The following is a 15,884-nucleotide window of genomic DNA, read 5'->3' as shown; positions in this document are numbered from 1 at the left end:
AGCAGATAATGCTTCTGGCTGTTAAACTCTTTACGTTTCTATGTGAATGCAGTTAAATATTTTTTGGTGCTGATTATACCACAATTTAGGAGAAATTTTTACCAGCCCCAAAAAACTTTTTACAGAAGTCTAAACCATGAAATATCAGCTTAACCAGGCAGTAGCTTTCATTCATGACTGTTTTGTGATGACTTTTTGAGAATCCATGACCAAAGCTCTGAATATAACAGGCTTCTGATGCCATGCTGTCCCACTTCTTCATGCAAAGAAGGGGCTAAACATTAGCATTTCCATCTGCAGTCAGTTCTGGGCACTTACTGCTCCAAGGCTTCAAATGCTGACTAGGATTTACTTGGATAGTGATTCTCAAAGGGCAATATTATTATACCCATACATGCTTTTACAGATGGTTGAGCAGAAGCAGAGGGACTTAAGGGAATCCAGCTTAGGTCAGTGTAAATCCAGAATTTAGATCCTCAGAAGTCCTGTTCAGCTGTCACAACTGTCTCAGAAGCTGGCATTTCACAGACACATAGAGGTTTTCTGCTGGAAACACATCTTAGCAGGGCTGAGTAGCTGGTGCCCTAGAGTAGCTTAGAGCATGCCTGTCTGTTCAGGCCCACATGCATGAGGCTGTGACCTCAGCCTTTTTTCGAGAGGATTGGGATGTGGTGCCTTGGGGATCAAAGGGAACAACTGCAGCTCCTCTCCACCTCCCTGGGGAAGCACTTGGCAACTGTGTCTGCTTCTGTCTGCTTGTGCTCTGCCCAGTCAACCTTGATTCCATTGTGTTCATGCTCAATGAAACAGCCCCCAAGGGGGCACTGGGAGCACCCTAAGCACAAAGACCAGTCATCCACTGGGACATTCCCATTCTGGAGGGGGCAGGTTTGGCTTCCTCTGCTGGAGCATGTGATTGAACCTAAATTACCTGCTTCCTGGAGGAGTCATTCAGCCACTTAGCTGCAATGTGAAAGGGGAAGAACAACCTGTTTTCTGTTGTTCTAAGTCAGTGTTTGGGAAGAAAGAGCTCTTATTTTCTGAAATAAGAAAATTCTATGACAGGAGAGGGATCAATGGAGGAAAGCGTCTCCATCCAACTCTCAGTGTGGAGTGTGCATTCCAGCTGAGTTGCATCCCTCTCTGCTTTGGATTCCTCTGGATTTCCTAGGGGCTCCCATTCTGCAGCTGAATGCCTGCGCTGCATAGGAAGTCTCTGTTCCTACTCACCACCTTCAGTCTTTCTGTGAGCTGCTTGCTCTGCAGGTCAGGTCCAACATGGTTACACTCCCTGATCATTAAGACCACAGCCTGGATATAACTCAGGTCAGATCCAAGTCAAAGCCAGTGGCACACTCAGAGCTGCTCTTTCCATATGTGGCTTACTCTCGCCACAAAGAAATATGTCTCTTGAAATGAATGACTCTGAGTAAATCTTTGTAGCACCTTGGACTGAATTGAGATGGAAGTTTAACCTACTGCAGTAAAGCGAACAGAGTTTGACTTTATGAAAAGTTCACAACAGAAATATATTATTGATTTTACTGAAAAGTGCTTTGGCTGAGCTTTTTATGGTAGTGCATCATCAGAACTTACGTAATGTTTCAGTGGATGGTGCTATATACATTATTGATGGAATCAGGCAGGAACTTTGGGTTTGTAATTGGCAGAACCACAGTCTTCAAGGCCACTGTGGTGGTTTTTGGATTTTTCCTTCCCCAGACCTCTTGTGAAGTAGCTTGGTCTTGTAGTTTTAACGTTGGAAGCTGGAAGGATTCTAGAGTCAGTTTTGAAGACATCTTATTTCTAAACTTCCTATTTTTTTTTAAAGGCCCAGTCCCACCATCCACCTCCCCAGGACCTCTGCCCAGTGTAGATCCACAGAAGAACATGTTTTACTCTAGTTAGAACTGCTTTGCCGTGAAAGCTTACTAAGGAATACTTATACTAAAAAAATCACTCAGACAGTCCTCTTGTATCTCCATTTAGATCTATCATTCTGATTGATCACTATGTGGTTTGCTAATATTGAGCCTAATTTAACCCTATACGCTCACGCATCCATCTATTCTGTCTATTGTACCTGACATTCTACAAATTACTTACTCATGCAAATGATGACCTAAGGCAACCTTTTATGATATTCGTGTTTAATTATACAAATGGTTTTTGATAAATAAGATTATACATCCTTCCATATGTTTATTCACTCCTTGATGAAAGCAAAATTTAATTTTCATGCAGATTTGTTGGAGAGTGTGTTTAATAAGTGCTGAATTTTATGTAGTCTGCAGATCACTCTGGTTTTGGGAAGCTGACAAAACCAGTAGGCATAGTTCATAGAGACATGTGGGTTTTAATCAGGCCTAATTCAAGCTGCTAAATTTTGAAATCTTGGAACTAGAGCTGTTCCCTTTGTGCTCATGCAATAAAGTAAATGTTGTTGTGAAAATAAATGAGAGATGCTGATTTACTTACCCTTTTCAATGAGGTTTTCTTTATATTATAGGTTACTGAAAATGTTGCCAACTGATTGATATCATAGTATTTTCAATAGAGGGATGTTCATGTAATGTAATAATTAACTAGAATTTGGCTTTTACGATTCAGTCAAGGTGAACATAACTTGTCACACAGTGCCAAGCTGAATTCACTGGGGCTGCTTGCATACGCCAAGGAAACATGTAGAAAGGAGAAATTCACAGGACTCATCACAGTATCGCTGTTGGGAGGTCTTTCAAAACATTATCACTGTTGATCATGGCTTCTGAAGGAGTCACAGCTTCACAGTCACACAGACAGCAGTGAAATTCAGATCTTGGGGATGAGGTAGGGAGAAGACTCATGAATACAGACCATGTGAGACATGAAGTCTGCTTCTTTTCCCTAAACATAGCAGTGGAGAATATTTCATTCTTCTGATAGAAAGCCACTGAGTCAACACAGGTGTTGGTCAGCAGTCAAGGCACACATTGCATGAGTGTCATCACGGTGTATTTTATCTCAGTGTCAAGACAGCTGCAGTAGCATCCCCTGGCTAACAGTGGATGCTTTGTAGGCTTGAGTCCTCTGCTAACAGTTTATCTGTTTTTGTGTGCTGAAGGTGTGGTCAGTAAACTCTGCAGGCCGGGCACCCAGCAGCTGGTCCCGGTGCCAGACGGGCCCTGCCCCTCCGGAGGGCCTGGGAGCTCCCGTCTTTGACATGGTGGCATCCACAGTGGCCGTGGTCAACATCAGCCCCCCTGTTAAGCCAAACGGGGTGGTCAGTATCTACAGGCTCTTTTGCAATGATACCAGTGGGACTGTTGTGGTGGTGAGTATTGCCAACACAGTTTCTGTACTTCCATTTGAGATTGTGTTTTTTAGCTTTACAAACGCTTGTCCTTACAAAAGCTTGCTCTTACAAGCTGCTGCTGCTGGTTGCAGACTGTCTTTCCCTCCTGCACTCCTGCTGATAACTGTTCTGCAATGCTCTCTCCTGGCCAAGACATTATCAATGCTTTCTCTCACCTAAATGTTATGCTTCTCCAGGAACTAAGCTCATCACTGAACCCTTCTCACGTGGTGATGTGTTGTGACAATTTGATGGAAATCAACAGCATTGTTCAGGGGTGGCTAACCAGCCAAATGAAACACTTCCAGACAGCTCCTGCCAGTCCCAGTGGTGCAGGTGGGAGCTGCAGCCAGTAGGTAATGCTCGTGTGCTTTGGATAGCCTGTGAACTTGAAGTTCAGAAGAATGATGCACATGAGTTTCCCTTTAAAATCCTTCTTCCTTGTAAGAAGTATTTAATGGTAAAGAACTGAAGAATAATGCAAGTAGCCAAGGAACTTCTGTGTTTTATGTCTCAGCCTAGACACCATTAGGTTTCTAAAAGGGACAGTTTAGGAAATCTGTAGGGCTTCCTTAGAATTATAAAATAAGGAGGTGATGCGGAAAAGCTGCGGCTGTGGGGGGTGCCTGGAACAGCTGCCATCACATCACTGCAAAATACTTGAAAACTTCTTGTCTGTAACACTGTCTGCTTGTATTTTACAAGCAGGTAAATATCTGTATGCGATTTTTTCCTCGTTCCATTTTGCTCAACTTCAGAGTGCTAAGTTCACCTCAGGTCACCAGTCCTTTCCATGAACTTAAGTGGCCTACTGATTGCACAATACACATTTATTCCTTCCAGTGCAATTGGCTGTCTCTGTGACTGATTCAGCCAGTTCTTCTCACTGAAACCTGCATGACCCTTCATATCCACCCCCTCACACCTGCCATACCGCTGGCTCGTTTCCAGCCCTGGCATCAAGAATCATCAAGTGCCTTTCTTTGCTTGTTTGATTCTTCCCCTCCTGTTTTTTTTTTTCTACATTTCATTTAACCATGTGCTGACAAATAGGAGCAGGTGTTGCTCCTCATTGGTGTTTTCTACATATTTTTATTTCTTTGGCTTAAAAAGCTATACCTGCAAAATGTACAGCAATGCAGTGGAGTGGCACTTCCTGCAAGCAGTTTCAGAACAAGGGCACCATTTCCATTGCCAGAGCTGCCAGGTCTCCCTTTCTGAGCATAGGAGAGTTTCCCAAGAGGCTCACCCAGCACCATGGCTGTTTGAATGCAATATCATGTTGGTCTTTGACTCAGGGGTTCTTACCAGAGAGCACATTGTCCTGTCTGTGAATAAATGGACCCACCAGACACATTTATATCACTCTGTCCAATACTTTCTCTGGTATCCATGCTGAGGAAGTGTGTTAGATACACATTAGTATTTGCTAGTGCACTTTTCATGGAGTTATTTTCCACACTGATTTATTTTTGCTTCAGTACCACTCATCTCAAAGTTTCTCCTTAAAGGTTTCCTGTTTCTCTGACATTTGCAAGCTGACATACAGTGGTCACAGCTCAGCTCAAGATGTCTGTGAGGCCACTGATGGTATGGACTTTTCCTTTGAACAGTGCTCTTTAACTTCAAAATGGGAGAAAAAATGAGTGCAGAGTTCCCAACACACAACAGCTGCACTAATGTCAGACTTAAAGGACAAGTACAACCGTGTGCTTGTCTTCTTCAGGAGTTAATTCACCTCCATAACTCTTGTTTAGTGCTTGTGGTGCCTGAAGCTGTGACAAGTTCCCTCTTAATTTTTACAGCTGTCAGAAGGCACTGCCACCCAGCAGACAATACATGGGCTAAAACCTTTTACCACATACTCCATTGGCGTGGAGGCCTGCACCTGTTTCAACTGCTGCAGCAAAGGACCCATGGCCCAAATCACCACGCAGCCAGCTCCTCCCTCTGAGCAACCCCCCCCGCAGATCCGCACCGTCACCTCCCGAAACGCCTCTTTCCAGTGGAGTGCCCCCGAGTCACCCAACGGCATTGTCACCAGGTAGGCACTGCCCACCTCAGCCAGGGGTGGTGGAATGAGCTGGAATCCAGGGCTGTGAGCACTGGGCAGTTGTGATAGCCACGCTCTTCCTTCCTGGTGTTGTTAGTGACATCCCCTGTGGGCTAAATGCCATCTGGGATGTGTTTTCATGCAACAATTACTTTTCTCCTGAGCAGGATATTGGGAGGTGGTGGGGGGTGTGTGTGAAGGTGGAGAGGATGAGTTGCTATGAGTGGAGGTAATTGCCTGACTGGTGTGGTTGACAGCCAAAACATGAGATTAACAGTAAAGAAGCAGCTGCACCGTGTAGTTACTAGGGCAAATCCTGATTTGCAGAAGTGAACATCAAGACAACAGGCAGTAACAGATTCCCTGTGAGTGTGACTGCCAGCCATGATTGCTTGTGGATACGTGGCTGAGTGCCTTACAGGCACCTTGCACTTGGAGCCAAAATCTCCAAGAGAAAACTAGAATCTCTTCTTCAGTAGCCAGACATACAGCAATGAGGATGAAACATCTTTTTGGCTTTTATACTATTAATGCCTCTGATTAAACAGAATCCCAACTTTCTTCTCAGCTATGAGCTCCATGTGTATGTGGCTTGTCCTCTGAATCAGCAGCCAGCAGTGAAGGCTTGCAGTCCTGGCCCGACTGAGGTGAAGTATACAGGAAAAGGCCAGAGTGCCAATGTGTCCAACCTCGAGCCTTACACGACCTACAACCTGCGAGTCGTGTCTTACAACTCTGTTGGCAGCAGTGCCTCGGAATGGATTGGATTCACTACAGAAAAGGAACGTGAGTATGAGAAATGGTTCACCAATTGGCAATGCCCCTTTCTTATCCATGGGGCTGCACAGCACCAAAGGACTTCTTCACCTCTGTGAAAGATGGTGTCCCCAGAAACATTCTCTTCTGGGCACCATGCCCCTGCTACCCATTCATTGAAATTCTGCTCTGGGGCTTGACTGCTCATTCCTTCAAAAATATTTCTTTGCTCATCATCTGATATCACATCCTCTGTTTTGGCAGCCCAAAAACCTCTTATTTTACTGAGATTGGGCCGTAGAGCTGCAGAACATAAAATGTTCAAGTATTACCAGAAGGGTGATGTGTAGTAATAAATAGATTGCCATAAATAATCCCTCAGGAAAGTGGAGATTCTGAAAGAGACCTGATGTTTCTTCTCAGAAACAATCTTGCTGTCCTAATTCATGCCACATTTTTGCCAGGGCTAACAAAAATTTTCCTTGGATGTCAACTAAATGTTTGGATCCTTGTTGACAAGGAAGTAAGACTTAATTGCTACCTTTAAGGTACATGTCAATGGCCTGCAAGGAAATTTAATATGCAGAACCTGTGTCTACAGTCAGAATAGATTTTGCCATCAAAACTGAATTTGTAGTAGTCTAACATCAGCTTTTATTAAGAAGATCTATAGTGCTGTAGCCAGAATCACTCCATAACAGATGAGTTGGGCATTTCACCTCAGCTTGCTAGGTCAGGGCAAAGACGATGTTCACTTTTCATTTTATAGTCTTGTGTCAGGATTTCAGCATCACCTTTCTAAAAATCCCTTTTGCATCACTTCGTAGTTATGCCTAGTAATTACTAAAAAAGTATTTGCTACATTCTTAGCTGAAAATTTCAAGTGTAACAACCCAGGTTTTCTTTAATGTCAACACCAAAAAAAAAAAAAAAAAAAAAAAAAAAAAAAAAAAAAAGTATGTCTAAAGCTGTGTTGTTTTATTAAATTAAAAATGAAAAAAATGAACATTTAAATGTTGGAAATTCATAATGGACTGTTAAGCCACTTAAACCCCTACCAGGTCTGCAGCTCTCTCCTTTCATTCTTGATTTTTCTTGCCTTGCTGATCTCTTCATACCAGGTCACCTGAATCACTGTGTTTGTCCCCTTCCTCTTGTCTGGGAGGCTTGCTTTAGTGACAGTGGGCAGTTAGCAGTACAGGGTAGCAGGACAGGCAGCTTTCTTGTGAACAAACCAGCATATAGTGGGCACACAGCTTAATGGTAAAGCCACAAGAAAGGACCACCCCAAACTTAAATTAAGTCTTCCGTCAGCAAGCTGTTGAGCCCAACTGATGAACTTGACCTCCCTGAAGTGAGTTCTGAGATTTTTTTCTCTCTGCCTGCCATCTGCTCTTGCTTTTCTGAAACCCCATATTTTCATGAATGTGCAAATGTTAAAAGCTGATCTTGGGCAATTTGTCAGGGCTTGAAGAGTCCTCTCTTAGCAGTTTGGTTCCAATGGCCTGGCATGATGGAGCTGAACTTGTGCAACCTGAGTCTTCCTGTCCCTAGCTTTGAGCTGAAATTTCACTTACACGGTTTTAGTATCTGCACCACATATACAAAAGCAAAGGAAGGGACTTCTTGGTCATTACTATAATGATATGAGGTATTCTGTTTTCTCAGTGCAGAGGCTGGCATACTACAGCAGTTTTCTATTCAACTTGTACCTTCCCTACTCATACATATGAATATGAGAGGAAAGGGAATGCACGTATCAGAGAGCTGGTATCACACAGAGTCTTTCTCTGAGCTGTATAACTCAGCCACGCCTCTTGGCTAGAAATGAGGGTTTGGTTTTATTTTCCCTTCTTTTGCAGCACCTCGGTACATGGCCCCGTTCTCCGTTGTCAGCAATTTATCTACCATCCACATAGACTGGAGCCGCACGTTTGTCCTGAACGGCCGCCTGAAGGAGTATGCGCTGACGGAGAGCGGGCAGCGCATCTACAGTGGCTTTGACACTGAGCTGTATTTACCAAAGACATCTGACAAAAGTCAGTTGCAATTCCCTATAGCTTTCTCTCTGTGAAAGACTCTTAAGTCTTGTGTGCGCTTTGTGAAAAATTCTCCATAACTATCCCTAGCTAGGAGCACTGCAGCCTAATACAGAAACACCACAGCACCTCTAAGCAGATGCTTGAAATAAAAATCCGTGGAGCTAAGCTTCCTCTTAGACATTTTACCTGACAGGATGAGACTGCTCTGGCTCATTGTGAGGGTTGAGCTTTCCCAAATCCTTGAGCTTTGGTGCAATTCCACCCCTTAGGACCATTCTCTAGGAAATTCATAGAAATCCTCAGCTTCAGAATTGGATTTTTCTTTAAACAAAACTAAGAGAGGAGCACTCAGAATTGGACGTAGCCTGAGATTTAGTTCCTCTTTCAGAAACTCACAGTCTTTCAAATAAAAGGAAACTGTCAAGATGGAAAAAAAGAGAGAAATATATATATTTTTTTTCCAAAGTGTCATGTTTTTGTATTTTAAAGGATTTGGATATGTTATGTTTTTTTACTTTCTTGCAATGGTGCAAATACTTTTTTTCTTTTTTTTTTTTTTTTTTTTTTCTACTCAAACATTCTCAAAATTTTTATATTAGCCATGACTGGAGTATAAAGGATTTAGAAAAAATGGTGAATAATTTGGAATCTGGCTGCTACATGTCATGGAGAGGATTGGGTAGTGAAAGAACATAATTTGTAGCAACATCATAGTGGTGACTACCTATGATCTGCCATGATTTGTAGTTTAGAGGTTATAACCCATGTATAAGTGATTATGAGGTTCTGTTCTGAGTCTCAAGTGGGGGTTTGAGGGGTTATGTGCTGTACCTGCCTTGATGTTTCTCAGCCCTGCCTGTCTCTGCTGTGGGATCATAGTGATAAATCAGCACCTACAGAATTTGTTTTCCCCTTCTGACAGTATTTTCTGAATTTCTCGCCCAGCCTTTTTGTTTCAAGTGACCTGTATCACTGATGAAGGGACTGCCATGACACCAGTCATCAAGTACAGTGCTGGAGATGGAGTTGGTAAATATGTAAAGAAATTACCTAGCACATATTGATTTTATGTGTTTGTGGTAGAAATTTCATATGTGGTGTATGCTAGACAGGATAGCATCTTATCGCAGGATCCAAGGATGTGTCTTTAGGGTATGAGCTATGCAGGTAATGTGCCTTTTTCAATATGGGTGGCATTATGTTTCTTCACATCATTATTGGCTTCAGCTCCTTTATCCAGATGTGTAATAGTTTTTAATTTAATTTTTTACACAAATATTTTACTCCAAAATGTAATGCTTTTTACTCCTGAACAGAATTTGCTCTCTTCCAGATTTTCTTTCCAAATTAAGATCATCTTGAATTCTAATTCAAGATTTCCTCAAGATTTCAAGATTTCTCCCACATTTCCTCCTCAGTTTCACAATTAAAATACACATTCTCTCTCCTCCCTGCACTCCAGCAAAGGGGCACCTGCCTGCTTCTTTTTTATCACCAACCAGCCAGTTTTTGTAGTTTCACCCAGGATGTGTTCCTCTAACCAGTTTATGAGAATCTCATACAAGATGCTGTCAGTACCTGCTTTATAACACCTGCTGTTTCCCTTCTGTCCGTGAGGCCTTTGCCTGTTTTGTGGAAGCAAAGGATCTGGTATGATGAAATCCCAGCTTGTTGCTGCCCATTGAGTTGTGGATGCATACCAGTAAGAAGTTTCAGCAAAGCTAAGCTGAAATAATTTCTGACCACCATATTGGTTTTAATTAGCTTTCTTTTTGAGCTGCATCTTGTTCAGCCTGTTAAAATAGGTGGACCTTGTCTTTGCAATTAGTATGCATGCTGATTTTCCCTTGTATCCCTTTTCATGCTCTCACTCCCTCATGCATAATTTCAGGCAATGCTGCTGTACAGACATTATAAAGAGCTCCCAGTTAATTTACACCCATCGCTCCTCCTATTGCAAACTCAATCAGCATCACAGGCAACTTGCAGCAGAGCCATACAAGCTAAGGTGATGGAAATTCCTTACAGTCTGAATTAATATGTAGGATTGGAAAAAAAACCAGGAAAACCTCTCACTGAGACGTCTTAGGCTTGTGCTGTGTATGAGCAAAGCCAACTAAATGGCCAATTTTTTCTAACAGGAGGGGGAAGGAGGAATAAAATGTTTTATGTTGTTCGCTTTTTGTAGTAATTTATCACTCGTTTTGTCTCTGTCATCCTCCCTCTTTCTTTTCCACTGCACAGGCCTGCCACTACACAGTGCTGGAGAGAATGTCCTCTGTCTGTTCTGCTCTGAAATTACTGTAGTAATTTCCACACTTCAAGGTTACTTGGAGAACCCTTTTTTTCTTGCATTCCACCTCCATCGCCTCCTTTCTCAAGAGCTGCTGATGCAGTGGTGATTTCCAGCCTGAGCAGCAATGCCAGAACTTTAAGCAGGGTCTCTTGAGGGTAGTAAGCTTTTTATGATAGCCCGCTAGCATATTGAACCATTATGCCACCTTGAACATAATTGCAAATAAGCACAGGACGACAAAATTACTTAAATTTCTGTCTAATTTATTAGCGAGGAAAGGGATAGCATATTGTTAAAGGCTTTCTGAAATAACATTCTTTCTCCCCTAATCCCTCTTGATTTTAACAGGTCTGATCTTGACAACACCTGGAGAGAAGGACAAAGCAGAGTCCAAACGTGCAAAATTCTACAATGAGTTGTGGTTTGCAGTGCTGATGGTGCTTCTAGGTTTGATCCTCTTGGCTATTATTCTCTCCTTAATTCTTCAAAGGAAAGTCCACAAACAACCCTATGCACGAGACAGACCTCCTTTAGTTCCACTCCAGAAAAGAACATCACCAATGAGTGTGTATTCAACAGGTGAAACCCATCCGGTATGTTTGGTGAAATGCTATGTTGTGTAGCCATCATTTTACACTTTTACCTTCCTCCCCTCAAACACACACACACAGTTTTTCTTCCCTCTTTCACCATTTTATTGTACTCTTGGTTGCCAAGGGAAGGCTGTTTCGTGTAGGAAAAGGGCTGTCTGGTGTACCAATGTAGGCACAGACAGCCAGGCTATGGGTGCTTAGTCCAAAAAACAGCACCTCATTTGTAAGCCCCAAAATGCTTCTGATGTCAAAGACAAACTTTGGAGCTGGTCCCAGAAACTGCAAAGCCACTGATTTCACCTGGTGCTGGCTGATGTCTGCAATAGAGATGAAAAGAACTTGGCATGCTGTGAGAAGGCAGGTCATAAAAATGTGCTTTTCAGAGGAACCTTTCATATATTCCCAACTACCTGTTGTGAATGGCTAACCATGAGCAATCTGACAGTCTGGCAGGCATCCATGAAATGTGCCTGCAAAAAGCAGGACTTAGGAAGAGTCTCTATTTCTTTCTAGCATCCACTCAGCCAGATTGCTCTAGGATGAGCTGCATGCCAGGAAAGTTGGGGGAGAGCAAGTGCCACCAGAGAAAAGCTAGGGACCTTCACAAAATGAGTGTCTGCCTCTGTGCACACAGAGCCACAGTGGGACTATCGGAGAGGTGGGAAGAGGACTGCTGAGGAATGGTAAAGAAGAAAGCTTTGTATAATTTTTATTATGACAAATTCTAATTCTGTAAAAAAAAAAAACAACAAAGAACATGACCCACCATGAAGTGTAGTAGTGTAGTAGAAGTGTAGTAGTGCTCTCCCGCTCTTTGAGGAAAAACAAGACAAAAGAAATAGAGTGATTATTACAAGACTGAGAATAGGAGCAGAGGTGCCTTCTATTTCCATGCTTCTTCCCAGGCAAAGGCTGTGAGATGATTCTTCTTGTCACTTCTCAGCTTCTTTTTCCTGTGAGCGCCATCAAGCAGGCTGGTGACTCCTGCATCCTTCACGCATTCTGTTCCTTCTTGTCTCAGTGCCAAGAAGCTGCATCTGTGCCTCAACAAAGGAGCTCTTGGAAACAATGGGATTTCCAGTGTGCCCCTTCTCCTGGCAAAGGCTAAGAGCATAAGAAACTTCTTTTTTTGGTCTCATGGTTCTGATTCCTTTTCATCTACAGTCTGTCATGTTGTGTTGCTCCTCTTGACTTTAAAATGTCTTTGCTGCTGGCATGCCTGCACAATCCCTTTCTATGTTCTGCCCCTTCTTTCTTTTTTTTTTTTTTTTTTTTTTTTTTTCCAGAAGCTCATGGACTGATTAAAAATATAGATTCTTCAGTGTAGCAGTTAAAGGACTTAGTTTGAGAAGTTAGGATAGAACCACTATGAAGTTGCAAAATCACTTGTGTTTTATAGTTCTTAATGAGATCATGTGGCAAGGACTACTGGCTGCCCACATGGTACTTGATGACCATTGAAAATTAAATAGTACCTCATCTCTGCCAGTTCCCCTGCTCCCCTACATCCTGCTACATTGCTCCCTTTCACAGACCTACAGATAATTCACACCCTTCTTGAGGAACAGACAGCACCTGCAGCACCTGCATTGCACCTTCCCCTGCCCTAATGTTCTACCCCCCTCTCTTTAATCCTAGTTTGAGACCATTGCTGACACATCTGATTCATCAAGCAGTGTCACTCTCAAAAGTTACACAACACACTTTGAGGTAGAGTCATTAGCTGGCAGAGCTGCAAGATGTGTGATGTGCCAGGTGACCCAAAGTGTATGCATGAAGGTGTCTTACATTGCATGTTTCTCCTGGTGGGAAGGCTTCTCCTTGGGTCATGGTAACTGAAAAAGGAAATCTGCCAACTTCCCCTTGCTGTGCACGTCTGGGCTATCACTCTGGTAGTCATAAATCTTTGGGCTCATGCCTGTTGGCTACTTAAAAAATAATAAATGAGAGGAAAAAAATTAAATCAGGGAAAGTCCTGTTCTATAGGGTTGGTGCTTTTTTGGTTTTGGTTTGGTTTTGGGTTTTTTTTTGTTGTTTATGGTGTGGGGTTTGGTTTGGTTTTTTTTTTTTCCATTTTACTGGTATGATTGCCCTGCAACAGGGAAAGGTCCACTCTTTTTTTTCCCCCTTTTCTTCTGTTTATAACTATGCATGATTTCTGAAGCATGGGTTTCTTTGTCCTCTTCCATTCCTGTTTTGGTTTGTTGGGTTTTTTTTCAGGTAAAGTGTTTGAGACCGTTCCTTTTATTTTAGATTTCTTAGCTTTTGTCTTCTTCACAGGGGCTTGCGGATACAAAAATTCCAGGAGTTGGTTCTCCCGTAAGCAACCCCCATATTGCTTTGGGGGCAAGGAGACCAAGCCAGCTAAGTCAGACATATTCCCAAGCCTCCCTTCATCGCAGTGTCAGCCAGCTGCTTGACCTCTATGACAAGAAGTCTCTTGCTGATGAATCACCCTGGGATGCCATTATTCGCAACCATCGCACCACTGGCCGTGGCTTGGTAAGGGCTCTATTCCTCTGTGATGCTCTTGAGTGTCAGCTGCCAGTGGTTTGTCTGTTCTGTCAGAATTATGAAAAGGTCTAAATATCAAAAGCTGCTGGAGATAGAGCCAAAAGACCTAGGACACGGTCAGATTAGATCCTCAAAATCCTTTCCGCATACCATTCAGCTCCATTTTTCTGGAGCTGCAGGTGGTCACACACCCTGATGGTTTCCATGGTCCACCAGGGATACACCTTGAAGAATTCCCTCCTATTTTCTCAGCTGCAGGGCAGTCTCTGTGCATTCCAGCAAATGTGCATGTGTGCGGAGAGATGTCTTGACATTCTTCACAGGTCCAAGAGCTTGTGTTCTAGTGATTCCTGCTCTGTGAACTTGGACTCAAATGCTGTCAAGACCTGCTCTCTGTATTCTGTTCAGTCAGGATGTAGAGACCATGTGAATGCTCAGATATGCTGGCACTCACAACACATGTCTCCAAACTTTGCCCATATGGAACTGGTTGAGGAGGTAGGCAGGGTATCTGAATTTTAATATAGGACAGAATTGGCCAGCGTCATAGACCTGAACACATAGATACAAGTTAGAATTCTAAAGTTAAGCACATTGGTAACTTCCCTTCCTGTCACCAGGAAACAGGCTTTTTAACCTCAGCTGCTTTGGCTTCCACCCTTTTTGAGCAAACGTGGGAAGGAATTTGGGGGCCAGCAAGATGTACTTGGTCTCAGAAAAAACTGACTAATAAGGGTCCTGAAAATAGGAACAGATAGACATTTAAGACAGTAATGAAGTTAGATAGAGTCTGCCTTTGTCATGAGGGGATCTTTTCCAAAATGAAGTGATCTGGTGGATGGTCTGGCACATAAATGCAGGCAGCTTCCTTGGGCTTTCACCTTCAGAACATCAACTAGCTAGAAGGGCTAGAATGTATAGACATGCCACAGTTCATGGACATTGCTACTGTTGCTGCCATGCTTGCTTAGACAGAAACAGCAAGGAAGCTGATAAGGCTTAAATAAGAAACTGATGCTTCACTCTATGCAAAAAACCGTAGAGGTGCAGGTTAACCTTCCTGCAAAAACTCAGCAGCTCATGGATTTCCTGAGTCAGCAGTATTTGCAACACACCTTTGGGCCCTATTCTCAGAGCTATCACATCCTTGTGATTTAATCCCTTGGGGACTAACAGCTCACCAGGGTGCGTAACAGTATAATCTCATGAGCCAAAAGAACAGCTTCCCAGTGCTGAGAAGGCTCTTGCTCTGTCTGAGTATCTTGTGCTAGCACCATGATTTGGTTCAATCTGCAAACAGATTGTCCATATTGCAAATTAATATACTGAATAGCTGAAGTGGCCCAGGACACATATGTGCAGTAACACTACTAGTGATATCTTTAAGCTATGGCAACAGACAGTTATCACAGACAATGTGGTTCTTAAACAAAACATGTAAACATGTATTCTTTTTTCTTTTCAAATCTCCAGATTCCCCATCACACTGTAACAAACACTACTGTCATATATATATATAATATATATATACACATATAAATTGATTTTTTTTTACTTATTGGTTCCTATGAGAATCTAGTTGATTTGAATTCAGGTGCTTGAATTTTTTAGATTCTTACCTCACGCTGGGAGGAATAGAAAAACACGTAGAGAAGTAGAAGTGCACTTATTTGACTATTTCAGAGTTGGTTTTTATGCAGTTGAAGGAAAGAGAAATGAAGGAATCACCTTTAGTCTGGTACAGGTTTGGATGACATGCTCTTTATTTTTTCCTCTCCTAGCAGTATGCAGATGAAGAAGATCTCGTCAGTGTTATCAAAGGCTTCAGCACAGTCACCAAGGAGCACACCACTTTCACTGACACCCACCTCTGAAGAACACAACACCTTCTCCAGAAAACAGAAAGTGGGTAACTTGCCAAAAGCAGCCTGCATGGCCTTTGAGGCAGGGAACAGGGTTGCTGCTTCTCCACCCCATGCCCACTGGTTAAAAGTAAAACTGTTTCTAGGGAGGGGATGTGGGGGAAGATAAGTTGGCCTTTTTTCACCAACTCTATCTGTATAGTAAAAACTGTGTGCTAGCACTGACTCAGAGAACAGTTTGAAATCCCTACGTCATACAGTAATAGGAGACTGTGAAGGTAGAGCTTCTCAGCTTTGTCTCCCATCCAACTATCACAGTTGAGAAGGGCTGTGGAGGTGGGAGAGGGGCAGCTTGTTCAGTAAGGAAGTTTTTTAACCTTTCAAAAAAACAGCATTTGTTTATCCACTGTGATAGGATAACCATGTCTTTTCCT

General features: G+C 42.7%; 1 protein-coding gene across 1 annotated transcript in view; it reads left to right on the top strand.

The window, feature by feature from the left end:
- The window catches only part of USH2A (usherin), a 387,112-nt gene extending 371,650 nt beyond the window's left edge, over positions 1 to 15,462 (top strand). The window contains exons 65-72 of the mRNA XM_008496570.2: positions 3,104 to 3,313; positions 5,140 to 5,378; positions 5,956 to 6,173; positions 8,006 to 8,182; positions 9,131 to 9,214; positions 10,830 to 11,074; positions 13,355 to 13,576; positions 15,373 to 15,462. Of these exons, the coding sequence (XP_008494792.2) occupies positions 3,104 to 3,313; positions 5,140 to 5,378; positions 5,956 to 6,173; positions 8,006 to 8,182; positions 9,131 to 9,214; positions 10,830 to 11,074; positions 13,355 to 13,576; positions 15,373 to 15,462 (1,485 nt within the window). The remainder of the gene's footprint in view (positions 1 to 3,103; positions 3,314 to 5,139; positions 5,379 to 5,955; positions 6,174 to 8,005; positions 8,183 to 9,130; positions 9,215 to 10,829; positions 11,075 to 13,354; positions 13,577 to 15,372) is intronic.
- Positions 15,463 to 15,884: the final 422 nt, after the last annotated feature.

The sequence above is a fragment of the Calypte anna genome, chromosome 3 (genome assembly GCF_003957555.1).
Source record: "Calypte anna isolate BGI_N300 chromosome 3, bCalAnn1_v1.p, whole genome shotgun sequence".
NCBI lineage: Eukaryota > Metazoa > Chordata > Aves > Apodiformes > Trochilidae > Calypte > Calypte anna.
This window is presented reverse-complemented; position numbering and strand designations above follow the sequence as displayed.